Raw genomic sequence first — 18077 nt, 5'->3', positions numbered from 1 at the left:
AACACAGTTCTGGCCCTCGCAAAGACTACACATCAACATGGGATATCTCCTTAGTGTTCAACACTGCAAAGTATTTAAGATAAAATGTATATGGTTGTGTGCCTGCTTGAACTTGTGTAGCCAATTGTATATATGCATGAGAGGTTGTGCATTAATGAGTATTAGGATATGTGCGTTACTGGGCGTATATTGGAATGCATGTGTATTGTTTCATTTGGATTTCTCTAAATATGTGGTAGATAACCTATACCTGTAGAAAATCGGATTGGATGAAGGCATCTCAACATTTTGGGATCTATAGGATAGAACCCACCATCTGGCAGCTTGACATAACTTTATATCCCATTTAAGTACATGTTAGTATATCGTTTATTATACGACGGGCTGTGACTTTGGAAAACAGATCTGATACATATCCTTGATACGGGAAACTGTTCTCTGTCTTTTGATGTGAGGTTTTGGGAGGACTATTATAGAAATTGTGATAAAGACAGTGAGCCATCAGGAATCTGATATGATGCCATATTCCAGGCCGAGTATAAAGAGTTGCTATGGATCACTGGACCAGTAGTCTTATTATTGAATACTTTATCCAAAATGTCATACTGTAAGACTAGTCAAAGAAGACTCCCTTACTGTGTAAATTCTCCTTAGTTGCTATCCAAATGGTGTCTCATCTTAGAGCTGTGTAAACTTTTACCAGAGAACACGATTTATAGAGAGATAGTAGTGATAAAGAAACAATTTCTTTTTACATAGGTGTAGTGTAATATGACTACTGCTTTCCTACTCCTATTATGTCACTGAATTTGATAAATAAGAAACATAAAATGAGCTGAGTGAGTCTTGGGTATATCTGGGCCTGTATTTTGTGCCCATTGTTAGTGTTGTTGAACAAATTCTATTTTCTTTAACTAAAATTGACTTTTTAATATTTTTTCTAGGACTGTCCTCCAGAAGCTGGGGATTTTAGAGCACAGCAGTGCTCAGCTCATAATGACGTTAAATACCAGGGACAATACTATGAATGGCTCCCAGTCTACAATGATCTAATGGCACCATGTGCCCTTAAGTGTCAAGCTCTTGGAAAAAACTTTGTTGTGGAACTTGCTCCAAAGGTTTTAGATGGAACGCGTTGTAACACAGAGTCTCCAGACATGTGCATCAGTGGCATTTGTCAGGTAAGATATGACTTGAACCAAAGATATACAAAATGAAATACATGTAGTACTTTGATGAGTATGGAGCTGAATGTGTAGTTGTTATCATAGGAGAATGGTATCTTCCATTTGTGATCATATCTTCTTTTTCGTCTTTGTGTAAGGTTTTCTCACTTAAGGACTTTATATATATATATATATATATATATATATATATATATATATATATATATATATATGTATATGTATATACATATATATATATCATCCATCATTTATATATTTCAGCCATTATTCATTTCCATTGTTAAGCTATTCAAAGTACATTTCAACATACAATTACACAGCATTTAGTTGCAACATTTTTAGTAGTAAGGGATCCAAAAAGCTGCTATCAAACAGAATCATGGCACCCTTTTTTTATATCAAGGCACGTAAATAACTTTGTGGTAATTTTTTTTTACTTGGTGGCTGTGTAAGCAGAAAAGCAACCAGTCTTTATATACTTGCAATTCTTACTGTATATGGTATGCTTCTTAGATGTGGGTCATAACTTTGGAAAGTTGTATCATGATCAGACACTAGCAACTGACAAAACAAAAGAGCTATGAGAATGCAAAGAAGAAGGAATGGTATGTGGAGGGTGTGGAATACTGGACAGTGATGTCTGGGACTGAGATACAAAGGGGGGTTCTACCAGATTAGGTACAAGGTGTGGACCAATTAGAATAGTGGAAATTGTGCTTCCAGGACAATGTAAGAAGCAGAGGAAACAAGTTGCCTCACACCTGCTTTGGTTGTATGGTTCCCTCCATTGATCAGTTTGTTCACCATTAGAAGTCCTGTACCTTTGTTTTTCCTTCCCTGTCTCTGTATTTTACTTCCATCGCTTAGGACTTACCTACTAATGATGGTTCCTGTGTGATCTTGAGACTGTTTCTACCACACTTCTCTTTGCACCTTCCATGTTTCTATTAGCAGTATTGTCTTGGTGCTTCCTGTGTTCATCACCAGCTTGACTCTTTAGAGCAGAGAAAGAGTCCTTATTCAATCCTAACCGGATCACCACACAGAGAGAATTTCCATAAATGTATGGACTTAGTTTGAGATTGATCTAGATGTGATGAATTCCTTACCATTCAGTCTGCATTGTTGGGGGATTGTTTGTTTCGCATCAAAGCCGAGAACTGAGATCCCCCTATCAGCTTCATTGTGTTGTTACGCAATGCTGTGGAATGCAATCTATTTTCACTAACCTAGAAAACCACAGTGGAAGACTAAACATTACTCAAGTGTTATATGTTATAGTATCAGTTCCTTCATTTAGTGGTAAGATAGCATTAGCTCACTGGTTATCTTGTTATGGTCGAAGATATGAACTTGCATCCAACTACAGTGCCATAATTATGGAATACCACGTTTTACCCCATAAGAAGAAATCCCAACTCATCACACCTCTCAAGTTCAAGTTCAAGTTCAATATTTGTATAGCGCACTACTTACCCAGAGGGTCTCAAGGCGCTTGAGGGAGGGTGGTACTTTACTTAACGAATATCCAGGTTTTTAGTTGTTTTCTGAAGGAGACGTGGTTCTGTGTAAGGCGGAGGTGGGTGGGGAGAGAATTCCAGGTTTTGGCCGCTAAGTAGGAGAAGGATCTTCCCCCCATGGTGGATCTATGGATGCGCGGAATTGCGGCGAGGGCTTGATTGGACGATCGTAGTTGGCAGGTGGGGGTGTAAAAGGACAGGCGCGTGTTGAGGCATTCGGGTCCTAGGTCGTAGAGGGCTTTGTGTGCGTGGGTGAGAAGGCGGAACGTTATTCTCTTGTTGACGGGGAGCCATTGGAGGTCTTTCAGGTGATCGGAAATGTGAGCTTGGCGGGGGATGTCGAGTATGAGTCTGGCTGAGGCATTTTGGATGCGTTGGAGTTTTTTCTGTGGTTTGGCTGTGGTTCCGGCGTAAAGGGTATTTCCGTAATCCAGTCGGCTTGTGACCAGTGCGTGGGTGACTGTCTTTCTTGTTTCGGTGGGGATCCAACGGAAGATTTTTTTGAGCATGCGTAGGATGTTGAAGCATGATGATGAGACGGCATTGACTTGTCTGGTCATCGAGAGGAAGGAGTCCAGGATGAAGCCCAGGTTACGTGCGTGTTCCGTAGGTATGGGTGCGGTTCCCAGGGGCGGTGGCCACCATGAGTCGTCCCAGGCAGAGGGGGATGAACCTAAGATGAGGACTTCCGTTTTGTCCGAGTTCAGTTTTAAACGGCTGTTCTTCATCCACTCGGCTACTTCTTTCATTCCTTCGCGTAAGTTGGTTTTGGCGGTGTTTGGGTCTTTGGTGAGGGAGAGGATTAGCTGGGTGTCGTCTGCGTAGGAGATGATGTTGAGGTTGTGTTGGCACGCGATGGATGCGAGGGGGCTCATGTACACGTTGAAGAGGGTGGGACTGAGTGATGATCCTTGTGGTACGCCGCAGATGACTTCGGTGGCCTCTGATCTAAAAGGGGGGAGGCGGACTCTCTGGGTTCTTCCGGTGAGGAACGAGATGATCCAGTCCAATGCTTTTCCTTGTATTCCGATGTTGCTGAGGCCTTGTATGAGGGTGCTATGACATACTGTGTCAAAGGCTGCGGAGAGGTCAAGTAGGATGAGGGCAACTGTTTCTCCGTTGTCCAGTAGTGTTCGAATATCGTCTGTTGCTGCGATGAGGGCGGTTTCGGTGCTGTGTTTGGCTCGGAAGCCGGACTGTGAGCGGTCGAGAGATTTGTTGGATTCAAGGAAGGCGGCGAGCTGTCTGTTGACGGCTTTTTCAATGACTTTGGCAGGGAATGGGAGGAGCGAGATGGGGCGGTAGTTCTTCAGTTCAGTGGGATCTGCTGTGGGTTTCTTCAGAAGGGCGCTGAGTTCGGCATGTTTCCAGCTTTCCGGGAAGGTAGCGGAGTTGAGGGAGCAGTTGATGACGTCTCAGAGATGGGGTGCGATAGTGGAGTCTGCTTTGTTGAAGATGTGGTGGGGACAAGGGTCGGTTGGTGATCCTGAGTGGATGGAGTTCATCAGGCGGATGGTGTCTTCAGTGGTGATTGGGTTCCAGGCGCAAAGGTTGTAGGAGGGGGGTTTTGGGTCGGAGGTGGGTGGAGTGGACTGGTCTCCGGACTGGTTTTCAAAGCTGTTATGTATGTCGGCGATTTTGTTGTGGAAGAATGAGGCGAGGGAGTCGCAGAGTTCTTGGGAGGGAGTGATGTCGTTGGTGCCGGCGGTGGAGTTGGTAAATTCTTTGACGATGTTGAATAGTTCCTTGCTGTTGTGGGAGTTGTTGTCAAGTCGATCCTTAAATGCTGATTTCTTGGTGGATCGGATCAGTTGGTGGTGTTTGCGGGTGGCGTTCTTGAAGGTGGCCAGGTTGTCAGTGGTTGGGTTTTTTCTCCAGGCTTTCTCGATGGTGCGACAGAACTTCTTGGATTTCTTGAGGTCATCGTTGAACCAGGGGGCTTTTTTGCTACCTCGCTTGATTTGATGGTTTTTCAAGGGTGCTAGTACGTCGGCGCTGTGGGTTATCCATTGTGTGAGGTTGGTGGCTGCTTGGTTTGGGTCCGATGATTTGGTAGGAGGGTTTTGATGAAGCGATGTGAGGAGTTGGTCGGTGGTAATTTTGTTCCAGTTTCTTCGGGGAATTGGTTGTGGGTGGTTGTGGGTCGTGGTCTTTTTGTAGTTGAAGTGAACGCAACTGTGGTCCGTCCAATGGAGAGCTGTGGTGTGATTGAAGGAGATGTGCTTGCTGGAGGTGAAGATTGGGTCGAGCGTGTGTCCGGCATAGTGGGTGGGGGTGTCAACAAGTTGTTTGAGTCCGAGGTTGTCTAGAAGGGTGGTGGTGTTGCTGTCGTTGTTCTTTTCCAGGTGGAAGTTGAGGTCTCCCAGTAGAATGTAGTCCTCGGAGGGGAGAGCGTGTGGGCTGATGAATTCAGTGATGTCTTCGCTGAATTTTGTGCGGGGTCCTGGTGGCCTGTAGATGAGGGTGCCTGAGTGTGGTCTTGGGGTCGGTGCGGATCTGGAAGTGAAGGTGTTCGGCGGCTGCGAGGTCATCGTCAGAACTGGTTGTGATGCGGATGGTGTTCTTATGGACGATGGCGATGCCTCCTCCTGTTTGGTTGATGCGGTCCTTTCGTATGATCTTGTAGCCGTCAGGGATGGCTATGGCGATGTCGGGTGCAGATGAGGCGTTCATCCAGGTTTCTGTAAGAAAGGCGACATCCGGCGAAGTGGTGTCGAGTAGGTCCCAAAGTTCAGTGGCGTGTCTGTGGACCGAGTGGGTGTTGAGCAGGATGCACTTCAGGTGGTTAGTATCAGAGCTCTGTTTGGAGTTTGAGGATTTGGTGCGGGTCCTGATGCAGTCGAACTTGCAGGTGTGGCAGGTGAAGGGTCCATGGGTGTGTCCTGAGGCGGCTTGGTAGCAGTTTGGGAGACGGCCGGGGTTGAGTGCTGAGAGGGTGGCGGCGTCGTACGTTATGCGGGAGGAGTGGGTATTGCGGGGGCCAGGGGGTCTGGCGCTGGGCGCGGTCCAGGCGTGGACGGGCGTAGACGGGCTTACCTTTGGCGCACCTTCGGCGCGCATGGGGCGCGATCGCTGCGCGTGAACGCTGCGCGCTAAAGCATCTGTCATAAGTGGATAGTGGAGGGGGGTGGGCGAGGGAGGAGCAGCTGGGAGGCGGGAGCGGGGTGGAGAGCCGGGCTGGGAAGGCTCAAACAACAAACAACAAAATGGCAGCAAGCCAAAAGCCACACAGGACGAGACCCCAACAATCGGTATTAAAAGGGAAGCGGCACCGGCACAATCAGGCACAAATAAATGAATCAGCTAAAGGCAGCAATGCACATTTGAATAATAATTAATTTTGCTGGGGCAATGCGAGCAATGGGCAGCTGATATTAAAGGCAAAGAGCACTCTGGCAGTATAGCGCTACGATACCAGTTTGTGAGCAGGGAGCAGCGTGAGGAGCGACCGCTTCTGAGGAGCTCAGGACGGTCACAGCGCTAGGTCGAGAGGGGAGAGCCTAACCTTTCTGTGGGAGGGAGGAGCAGCTGGGAGGCGGGAGCGGGGTGGAGAGCCGGGCTGGGAAGGCACAACAACAAACAACAAAATGGCAGCAAGCCAAAAGCCACACAGGACGAGACCCCAACAATCGGTATTAAAAGGGAAGTGTCACCGGCACAATCAGGCACAAATAAATCAATCAGCTAAAGGCAGCAATGCACAATCGAATAATAATTCAAGCGCAGCTCAGCAGGCAGTATTGCGCTACGATTCAAATACAGTCAGGCACGAATAAGGCACAAATAGTTGCTGGGGCAATGCGAGCAATGGGCAGCTGATATTAAAGGCAAAGAGCACTCTGGCAGTATAGCGCTACGATACCAGTTTATGAGCAGGGAGCAGCGTGAGGAGCGACCGCTTCTGAGGAGCTCAGGACGGTCACAACAAATAGTAACACTGGTTTCTCTGTAAACTGCTATATAACTCTACTGTGCCATATTGTTTGTCCTACTGATCCAATTTTTGCCCAGGGTTTCTTGTGTATATAAATATGTTTTCACTAGCTTCCATCGAATATATGTTACGTTGGTGTAAAAAGCCTATAAATAAATCTCATTAAATACATACATAAATAAATAGATTAATATTATATAATATAATATAATGATTTCAATTAACTGTGCAGGAATATATCTACCACAGTTGCACTGGAAACGTATATTTTATTGGATTTTGATTCAAAATGGCATAGATTTTGAATACTGTTTGGTTTTATTTGGCTATGATAGTCCAGTAAATGTCCACATTTTGAGTTTGTTCATGATTATTTTTATTGACCGGGGAATCAACCGACTCCTTTATTAAGAGAACCCATAAAAGTACCCTGCGCCTGTCATCGGACTGCAGTGACAACAATTTGATTTGTGTTTTTCCAGTTGTTGCTACATCATCTAGCATTGCAGTTCTGGCACTTGCTCGCCAAGACTGAGAGTGGTTTGGCAGGTCCTTTGGAAGTTACATCATCTAAATAAACATCTTCCTCTCTGCCTATGCATATAATTCATTTTGTCTGAGAATACTAAATGTTTTGAGAGCCAGTACTGTGACTGGCAATACTGATCAAATGTAATCATCAATACATTACATTAATTATCGGTGTCTAAAAAGCCCTTATCTTGCCACGTATTAAATACATCCTACATAAAGTGTCATGAATGACTGTTGCATGTTATCATTTTTTCACCTAGATGTTTGCTGTGTTAAATGGCTCCGTGTCTATGTGAAACAGCCATTGATCCTTGAGGAAGTTACTTCCAAGAAGCTTATTTTCTTATAAATAGTAGGGCTGGGCAGAATTTTGGAAAAAATGTGTGGAAAACGAGGGCACGTCCTGAGAGTCCGTGTGCCTGGGATAGGGTCCCTCGTGCCTGGGACGACTCCCTAATCCCCCCCGGCCTGGTTGGGTTTGAAAGCAGGGACCAGCCCTGGGGCCTGAGTTTGGGAGCCCCCCTCCTATGGCCTTCCAAGAGTCCATCTGCCCAGGGACAAGGGTCCATGGGTCCCGGGAAGTCCTGCCTCGGGCATCCGGGCCCAAGAGCTCCGGTGGTCCTCCCTGTGCCTGAGGCCCATCCGGGGTTTCAGAGACGCTGGGAAGCAGAGCCCCTGAGCCCTGCCCTGCGTGGGCAGGCGGGAGACCTACCGCGAAGGCTCGGTGTTGAAAGCTCGGAGTCCCTTCGGTCCCGGCCATCCGGTCGCACCTTTCCCCTCGGCCATCTGGTCGCACGCAATGCTTTCCAATGGGGTGACCAGATGGTCGGGCTTCCCTGGAAGTCCCGATGAGGTGCCATTCGCCTCACCGATCCCAGCGAGGGCTCCAGGAGGTTGGGCGCCTCCGCGCCCTGGGTCCCCTCCATCACTCTGTGCGCGCGGGTTCCAAGAAAGAGGGGTAGCCTTCCTCCGTATTACTAGTGGGCACCTTGCACCAGTCTAATCGACCCTTATTGATGATGGTTGGAAAGTCAACCTTATAGAAAGCTATCCTAGTGGTAGCATGAACCAGCAGTCTTCAGGTTAAGACTTCAGTAGGCGAGTTAAGCAAGTTGTTTTACCATATATAATCCCTTGAATACCAAATGAAAGGACACCACACAAGGTATATATCAAATATATACGTATTTAATCTAAACACAACCCCTCTCCACTCTTTATGAGGTCAGAGGTCAAAATACAATACAAGTCACACAGTTAATATACGATATGTTGCACAGTATACGTTATGCCCTAGGGGCCTCACAAACCATATACTAAGAAAGTGGTATAAGTACCACGTGAGAGTTAGAAAGCAGGCCTAGGGCCTGTAGAATTGCTGGGGATACACTAACCAACCAAAGGTTAGGAAGTAGGAAACCCACGGGAGCTGCGTGCAGTGTCTAAACACAGGCGCGGGTTCCCATTGACTCTCTATGGAGTTCGTAAAAGATACAAAGTTACAATTTAAGGACACTTCCGGATGGACTAGGATGGAACACTTTTAAACTAGGACACTTTGAGACCCCCAGGAGCACCGGAGTACTCGTGTTACCTCACCCAGGGAAGCCGGGTGCATAGGTGTCTTTTCGTGTCGGGTTTTGTCATCGTTTTCTATGGAGAACTGCAAAGAAGTGCTGCAGGCGACCAGAGGAAAAGTGTCCGGGTGGATCCAAGGGTGGGTCAGTGATATGAAGAACCTGAAAGCAGAGGGGACAGAGTCTGGGTCACTAGCCAGTGACCAGGAAGGAACCAGTTGATGTTGGGTGCTTTAAGGTGAAGAAGGTGAGTTTGTCTCTTCAGCCACGAGGTCCAGGAGGCATTGATGAGGACCAGATTCTGGATTCAAGCTCTCCCATGATGGATCTAGATGACTGCGGTGTCAGTATCCGGATTGGACCCAACAAGCCATGGCAACCGCAACCCACGCAGGATGTTGAGATTGGCTCTGTTGCAGACCAGCAAGATTTGTGGCACGTTTCCTTTTCAGGGAAGCTGGAGCAAGCCTGGAGCAACCAGGAAAGAAAAGTAAATTCAAAATGGCATCTTTGGATGGCTCACTAGCCAACGGGCAAGGAACCGGGAAGACGCATCAAGCTCAAATGCAAAGGTGGGGCCCATGGGACCCTCGCAGAGTGTGGGGGCCTGAGCTTCGGTGCAAATGGTGTTCGGGCTTGGGGCTTCTCGTACCCCAATGCACAACTTACTGAAGCTTCAGGAAAGGAATGCAGGTAGCAAAATGCAGGATGTCCAAGATGTCCAGTCCCACGTCTCTTGTATCTGCCATGGGTCTCAGCTTTGCTTTGGATGTGGGTCGGGGTCAGGGAAGTCTGGAAGTTCAGTTTTTGTGTTGCAGAGTGTTGGACAGGCCTCGTAGCCGGGCCGTCACCCCCTACGCACAACAGGGCCCGGACCCCGGCTCTCCCTGAATCCCCAGCAAGAGCCACCCCGGCAACCCCCCGAGGTAATCCACAACCCGGCCACACCGGGACTCCAGCTCCTGAAACCTCCCGTACCGGCTGGCCGGGTCCCCGTCAGCCACATGGCCCCGGCCCGGCAGCCATCTTTGGACACTACAACACGAGGCCACGTGGCCTCGACTCGACCCCAACCCTGGGCCTGGCCCGACCCCGACATCGAGGCACCAACCTCCACACAGGAGGTAAAGAGACCACTTGGCAGGTCAATGAAAGAAGAAGGCGTCAACGGCTCTCCTCCGCCGGGTGTCGATCACCCCCGGCCTCCCTGGGCGCTGGCTCCAACCCCCTGCGGGGTGTCTGGACCCCCTCATTCCGGACCTCCCGACCTCAAGGCGCGAGGGTCCGGACATCAAAGGGATCCAGACCTATAACTGGGGAAGCCCCAGACCAGGAGGGCAGTTGTATCCTGGAGTCGAAAGACACCGAGAAGAACTCATCCTTGGCGGACTGCTGGTGCTGCCGCAGCCCTGCTCTGTGAACCCTTCGTCTTGGCCTGCTGGCGCTGCCACGGCCCACTGCAACGTGAACCATCATCTCGGCCTGCTGGCGCTGCCGCGGCCCTCTGCAACGTGAGCCATCATCTCGGCCTGCTGGCGCTGCCGCGGCCCTCTGCAACGTGAGCCATCATCTCGGCCTGCTGGCGCTGCCGCGGCCCTCTGCAACGTGAGCCATCATCTTGGCCTGCTGGCGCTGCCGCGGCCCTCTGCAACGTGAACCACCATCTTGGCCTGCTGGCGCTGCCGCGGCCCTCTGTAACTTGAACCCTCATCTTGGCCTGCCGGCGCTGCCGCGGCCCTACGCCAATTGAACCATCGCCTCGGCCTGCTGGCGCTGCCGTGGCCCGACCCCGCAGACTCCTAAGCTCGAGGATTGTGAGCTTCCCTCCTGCCACCTCCTATACCGATCCGGTACCAAGACTGTCCCGCTACCCCCTTTTCCTACAGAGACTAGAATTGAGAGGACCCTCGAGTCCTAAATCTCCTGTACCGCTGATAACCTTGCCGCAAGAACCCTATATAAAGAGTGTTGATCTCATCCTTGTGTGGTGTCTATCTGTGGGGAGGGAAGTGACTTGTCTGTACGATCGCCGGAGACGGCCCTCATCGGAGGCCTCTCCCCCAGTATTCGGCCGACCCTCTGGGTCCCCGTCTAACATTGGTGGCCAGCGGCGCGATTCGAACCTACGCATAATCGTACAGAGGGTCACTCGCCCCACGACACACAACCACCATGACAACAAAAGAGAGCGGAGCAACAGAAAAATTCCAGATGGAAAAGCTGGAAGAATACAACCACAGAGAACTGAAACAATTTTGCATAGAATTAGGCATTTCAACCACAGGACTGAGCACGAAAGAGGACTTCAAACGAGCCCTGGAATCTTGGGCGGAGACGGGTACGACCGTACCCCAAACACGAAGCCACGAGACACCCGAAACAAGCCCCACACCGACGGAAGAAAGAAGGTCGGGTCTCTCCCCAGAAGAGGTCCGGGAACGGGAAAAAAGCAGGCTCCATGAATTAGAACTGGCACGACTGCGCTTAGATGGAGAGCTCAAATTGGCGGAACAAAAAATAACGTTGGAACACTTACGGCTCCGAGAGGAGCGAGAAGAGAAACAAAGGCAGAGAGAGCTAGAAGAGAAGAAGCTAACCTACGAACATGAGCGCAACCTCAAAGAACTAGAGATTCGGAAGCAGAACAAGGGACTCGGGGTCCCCGAGTGCACGAACACTCCTGCCCCTACAGACCCCAAGGTCCACATACCCAAAGATGTCGTCAGAGAGTACTACAAGAACGATGACATCCAGCAATGGTTCAAAGCGTACGAGGTAGCCATGGCCTCCCACCGGATTCCCCGGAGCGACTGGGGAGCCGGGTTATGGGGGAGGTTTGTCAGCGAAGGGCGAGACACCCTGCTGCAACTCCCGGACCATCTGATGACATCCTACGACCACATGAAAGCCGCCCTCCTCACTCGATACGGACTCACACCCGAGATGTACCGCCAGCGGTTCCGCGACTGCAAACGGATCCCGGGTACAACTTGGGTGGAGTACGTGAACTTCTTTAGCCGGGCCTTCGAGGGGTGGATCAAGGGCAGCAACGTGACCACCTACGAACAGCTCTTTGACCTTGTTGTGTGGGAGCACCTTTCTAACAACTGATTCATCGAACTCAGGCAGCACCTCCTGGACAGTAAACTAACGGAACCTCGGCAACTCGCCGCCGAAGCTGACCGATGGGAAAGCACCCGAGTTGGCCGAAACGGACCCAGCGAAGCGCACAGAACTGGCCAAGGGCCCCATCGCCCCCGTGGAGGAGGAGGCCAGGGTCGGGGTAGGGACACCGGCCCGGTGACTCCCGCCAGCAACACCCCGCCCCCGGCCGGCCGGGGAAACCCCCCGATGAGACCCGGCTTCCGAGCCAACATCACTTGCCACCGATGCCAGCGACCCGGCCACTACGCAAATGATCCCAATTGCCCAAAGAACCCGAACCCTTCACCCCGCCAGGTCGCTGCTGCAGCCCTGGGGGAAGAGCAACCCCCAGAAGACCAAGAAGAGTACGAAACCGACCAGCCTGAGTGGGAACCGGCCGCCATGTCCCTGGTTTGCTTAGGGGAACGAGACCTGATCCCTCGGGCCCCCCTTCCCGCCAACACGCAGAAGTACAGCCAGTGGGTGAACATTATTGGCCGCCGGGCTGAAGCCCTCCGCGATACCGGGGCCAGTGTGACCGCGGTCCGCTGTCATCTGGTGGCCCCGGACCAGATCTTGCCGAATATTCTTTGCCCTGTCCGGTCGGCCGACAACTCAGAAAGTCTATGTCAAATGGCCTATGTCCCCTTCGAATGGGGCGGAGTATCAGGGATGCTGAAAGTGACTGTCCGCGATGATGCCCCCGTGGATTGCCTCCTGGGGAACGATCTCGAAAGCTCTCCCTGGGCAGCAGTTGAACGGAGAGAGCACCTGGGGATGCTGGGCCTCCCCGAATGGGTCTGTGCCACGACCCGGTCCATGACCGCCCGTGCCGTCCCCAGTCCAGAAGAACCCGAGTGGCCGGAGCCTCCTCCCGCGATTGTCCCAGAGGAGGCCACCCCAGAAGCAAGTCCCCCGGCCCAAACCAAAGAAGGACCCGGTCGGCTCCCGGACCTCCCCGACCTGGCCCAGTGGCGTCAAGAGGGGGGTCCCACCCAGGAACAATTCCAACAAGAACAAAGAACCTGTCCCTCCCTCGAGGGACTCCGGCAGCAAGCCCTTGCCCAGAGCGCAGGGGACACCTCGGGGGCCCACTGGATCTACTGGGACAATGACCTGCTCTACAGTGAGCAAAGGATTGCAGAACTGGAGGCCAGTCGGGTGCTGGTGGTGCCCCTCCGCTTCAGAGATTTCCTCTTGAACTTAGCCCACGATATACCCCTTGCCGGACACCTGGGACAGGACAAAACGTACGACCGCCTGGTGACCCACTTTTACTGGCCCCGAATGCGAAAAGATGTCACCAACCACTGCAAGGCCTGCCCCACCTGCCAGGCCAGCGGAAAAAGTGGCCGAAAAACCAAAGCACCCTTGCAGCCCTTTCCCGTCGTCACCACCCCGTTCGAACGGGTGGGAATAGACATTGTGGGGCCCCTGGACCCCCGAACCGCCCAAGGACACCGGTTCATCCTGGTCCTGGTGGACCACGCCACCCGCTATCCCGAGGCTATCCCTCTTCGAACCGTGACGGCGCCTGTGGTAGGCCGAGCCCTGATGGGGATCTTCTCCCGGGTGGGCTTTCCCCGGGAGGTCGTCAGCGACAGGGGCACGAACTTCATCTCGAAATACATGAAGTCTCTCTGGCACCAGTGCGGGGTCACCTACAAATTCACGACCCCCTATCACCCACAAGAAAATGGATTGGTCGAGCGGTTTAACCGCACTCTCAAAGGAATGATCATGGGCCTAGAAGAGCCCCTCCGTCGCCAGTGGGACGTGCTACTCCCGTGCCTCCTGTTCGTCTACCGAGAGGTCCCTCAAAAATCCCTAGGCTTCAGCCCATTTGAACTCCTGTACGGGCACCCCGTCCGGGGTCCCCTCAGCCTAGTCAAAGAAGGTTGGGAGAGGCCCCCCCAGAAAACTCCCCCGGATGTATACAAATACCTCTTGGCCCTTCGCAACCAGACCCGGCGATTCAGGGAGATCGCCAAAGTCAACCTGGAAGCCAGTCAGGAAGACATGAAGAAATGGTATGATCAGCACGCCTCCTCCCTCGAGTTTGAGCCGGGACAGCAGGTCTGGGTGATGTCCCCGGTTGAACCCTGTGCCCTACAGGACAAATGGTCCGGACCCTTCAAGGTGATCGAACGCAAGGGGCCCGTCACCTACTTAATCGACATGGAAACTTCCCGGAACCCCCTACGGGTCCTCCACGCCAACAGACTCAAGCCCCATTTTGTACGCTCAGAACTCAGTCTCCTGATGGCTACCGATAATGGGACGGAAGAAGACTCCGAGCCCCTTCCGGACCTGCTGAGGACCCTCGAGCAGGATGGCTCCGTGGAAGGGGTCCGACTCTCCGAGGCCTTGTCCCCGGAGCAACGCCAAGACTGTCAAGCTCTCCTGACACGATTCGCATCCTTGTTCTCTCTCACCCCTGGGGTCACCCCCTGGTGCCTTCACGATGTGGACACCGGGGACAGCCCCCCTATTCGCCACAGGGCGTACCGCGTACCAGATCGGGTGCGCGCCTGCATCCAGACCGAGGTGTCCAAGATGCTGACACTGGGAGTGATCGAACCCTCGGACAGCCCCTGGGCCTGCCCCGTCGTCCTGGTCCCCAAGGCCGCCGCCCTGGGCGTTGCCCCTGAGCTCCGGTTCTGTGTGGACTACCGGGGACTGAATGCCGTTACCAGGACCGACGCTCACCCTATCCCCCGGGCAGATGAGCTAATTGACCGTATGGGGGCCGCCCGCTACCTGAGCATCTTCAATTTAACAGCGGGCTACTGGCAAATCGGCCTCACCCCCAGGGCCCAAGAACGATCCGCCTTCTCTACCCCGGACGGTCACTACCACTTCAGGGTGATGCCATTTGGCATGAAAAACGCTCCGGCAACATTTCAACGACTCGTGAACCAGGTACTGGCGGGCCTCGAAGGATTCAGCGCCGCCTACCTGGACGACATCGCTGTGTACAGTCACCACTGGACCGACCACCTCCACCACCTGCGGGAAGTTCTACACGCCCTCCAGCAGGCCGGGCTCACCCTCAAGGCCAGCAAATGTCAGGTGGGCCAAGGGTCCGTGACCTACCTAGGACACCAAGTGGGAAGCGGTCTGGTGGCCCCCCTCCAGCTCAAGATCGCTGCCATCCAGGCCTGGCAAACCCCCACGACCCAAACTGAGGTCCGGGCCTTCCTGGGGCTCACCGGGTACTACCGGCGGTTCGTGAAGGACTATGGCAGCATCGTGGGGCCCCTCACGGAGCTCACATCCAAGAAGAGCCCCAAAACGATCAACTGGACTCCGGACTGCCAATCGGCCTTCGAGAAACTGAAGGCCGCCATGTGCACTGCCCCCGTGCTCCAGGCTCCCGACTACGGCCGGGAATTCATCGTACAAACGGACGCCACCGATCATGGCGTGGGGGCCGTCCTCTCCCAACTCAACACCGAGGGAGTCGATCAGCCAGTGGCATTCATCAGCCGACGCCTGCTGGCCCGGGAACAGCGCTGGAGCACCATCGAGAGGGAGGCCTTCGTCGTAGTGTGGGCCCTCAAGAAGCTCCGGCCCTACCTCTTCAGCACCCCCTTTCGGGTGCAGACAGACCACCGACCCCTGCAATGGCTGATGCAGATGCGGGGGGAGAACCCGAAACTGTTGCGCTGGTCCATCTCCTTACAGGGGATGGACTTCACTGTGGAGCATCGTCCAGGCCAGGACCACGCCAACGCAGACGGCCTGTCACGCTTTTTCCGCCTCGGCGAGGAGAGTCCCCAAGAGGATGGCTGACTCTCCCTGCCTTCAGCTGGGGGGGACGCATGTTGGACAGGCCTCGTAGCCGGGCCGTCACCCCCTACGCACAACAGGGCCCGGACCCCGGCTCTCCCTGAATCCCCAGCAAGAGCCACCCCGGCACCCCCCGAGGTAATCCACAACCCGGCCACACCGGGACTCCAGCTCCTGAACCCTCCCGTACCGGCTGGCCGGGTCCCCGTCAGCCCCATGGCCCCGGCCCGGCAGCCATCTTTGGACACTACAACACGAGGCCACGTGGCCTCGACTCGACCCCAACCCTGGGCCTGGCCCAACCCCGACATCGAGGCACCAACCTCCACACAGGAGGTAAAGAGACCACTTGGCAGGTCAATGAAAGAAGAAGGCGTCAATGGCTCTCCTCCGCCGGGTGTCGATCACCCCCGGCCTCCCTGGGCGCTGGCTCCAACCCCCTGCGGGGTGTCGGGACCCCCTCATTCCGGACCTCCCGACCTCAAGGCGCGAGGGTCCGGACATCAAAGGGATCCAGACCTATAACTGGGAAGCCCCAGACCAGGAGGGCAGTTGTATCCTGGAGTCGAGAGACACTGAGAAGAACTCATCCTTGGCGGACTGCTGGTGCTGCCGCAGCCCTGCTCTGTGAACCCTTCGTCTTGGCCTGCTGGCGCTGCCGCGGCCCACTGCAACGTGAACCATCATCTCGGCCTGCTGGCGCTGCCGCGGCCCTCTGCAACGTGAGCCATCATCTCGGCCTGCTGGCGCTGCCGCGGCCCTCTGCAACGTGAGCCATCATCTCGGCCTGCTGGCGCTGCCGCGGCCCTCTGCAACGTGAGCCATCATCTTGGCCTGCTGGCGCTGCCGCGGCCCTCTGCAACGTGAACCACCATCTTGGCCTGCTGGCGCTGCCGCGGCCCTCTGTAACTTGAACCCTCATCTTGGCCTGCCGGCGCTGCCGCGGCCCTACGCCAATTGAACCATCGCCTCGGCCTGCTGGCGCTGCCGCGGCCCGACCCCGCAGACTCCTAAGCTCGAGGATTGTGAGCTTCCCTCCTGCCACCTCCTATACCGATCCGGTACCAAGACTGTCCCGCTACCCCTTTTCCTACAGAGACTAGAATTGAGAGGACCCTCGAGTCCTAAATCTCCTGTACCGCTGATAACCTTGCCGCAAGAACCCTATATAAAGAGTGTTGATCTCATCCTTGTGTGGTGTCTATCTGTGGGGAGGGAAGTGACTTGTCTGTACGATCGCCGGAGACGGCCCTCATCGGAGGCCTCTCCCCCAGTATTCGGCCGACCCTCTGGGTCCCCGTCTAACACAGAGCCTTCAGGTTCTGACTGCAGCCTTGAAACTGCAGATCAGCAAAGATGCTGGTGGTGCCCGTTTGCACAGGGTGGTCACTCCTTGACTACAAGGGAGATGTCTTCCGTCTTCCCGTCAGAATGGAATGTTGAAGGTCCAAGTTATGTCTTTCAAAGATTCCTCCAGGATAATCTAAAGTCCTGGGGACACAGCTCCTATACTTATACTAAGAAAGGGGGCTGGATTACTTGACTAGGTCCCACCTATGGGTCGACCTGAGAAGCGGGCAGTTACACCCCTTTCCCTTTGTCCAGTTTCCCGCCAGAGCTGGGGCTGGAGTGCCCCAGCAACTGTTTTGAACCGGGCTATGCATGGAGCACCTTGTGTGCCCCAGGCAATGTTTAGATGCATTCACTGAATGCCGCCTTCCCTGCCCCAATACACAAAACCCCTGTCTGGGGAGGTGCTGGCACCTCCCTGGACAGGAAGCCTATTGTCCAGGCCGCCCTTGCTGGAGTTTCCCCCAGCAACAGGAGGTCAGACTCGTGTCTGTGGCAGCAGGATCCATTTTGTGATGCTGAGGCTCTGTTTAACTTTAACCGGGTTAAGCAGTAAGCTACATGTCTTTTCCCTCAAGAGGGGTGGAATGCTACCCCCGCCGCCAGAATTGGCGGGGGGGGTAGTATTCCAAAGTGTTTGACACCTTACACAACATGTTTTGATAAAACCAAACCAAAGTTAGCATTAACCGCGAGGTGTTGTCCGTCGGGGAGGGTTGGTTTCAGAGGGTGGAGGGCCACCAGGTGTTGTCCCAAGCAGTGGGGGAGGGTCCAATGATGAGGACCTCTGTCTTCTACGAGTTGAGCTGTAGGCAGCTGTTGCTCATCCAAGCTGCAACATCTTTCATTCCTTCCTGAAAGCTGAGTCTGGTGTCTTCTGGGTTCTTTGTGAGGGATAGGATGAGCTGGGTGTCATCGGCATAGGATACTATACTGTTTTGCATCTTTACTAAACTTTCCCTGTAATGGGGTGTCCTGCCAATCTTTGAAGCATTTTATACTTTTTTGCACACTCTATTAATTTCCATGATTATGATTC

At 53.2% G+C, this 18077-nt stretch overlaps 1 protein-coding gene across 1 annotated transcript in view; it reads left to right on the top strand.

Moving 5' to 3' along the window:
• ADAMTSL3 (ADAMTS like 3) overlaps positions 1-18077 on the top strand; it is a 2298702-nt gene that overhangs the window by 1091675 nt on the left and 1188950 nt on the right. Inside the window, exon 6 of the mRNA XM_078684728.1 lies at positions 945-1181. Within this exon, the coding sequence (XP_078540854.1) occupies positions 945-1181 (237 nt within the window). The remainder of the gene's footprint in view (positions 1-944; positions 1182-18077) is intronic.

The sequence above is a fragment of the Lissotriton helveticus genome, chromosome 3_2 (assembly GCF_964261635.1).
Source record: "Lissotriton helveticus chromosome 3_2, aLisHel1.1, whole genome shotgun sequence".
In the NCBI taxonomy this organism is placed as follows: domain Eukaryota; kingdom Metazoa; phylum Chordata; class Amphibia; order Caudata; family Salamandridae; genus Lissotriton; species Lissotriton helveticus.
Note: the sequence above shows the minus strand (reverse complement) of the source record. Positions and strands in the feature narration are given on the sequence as shown.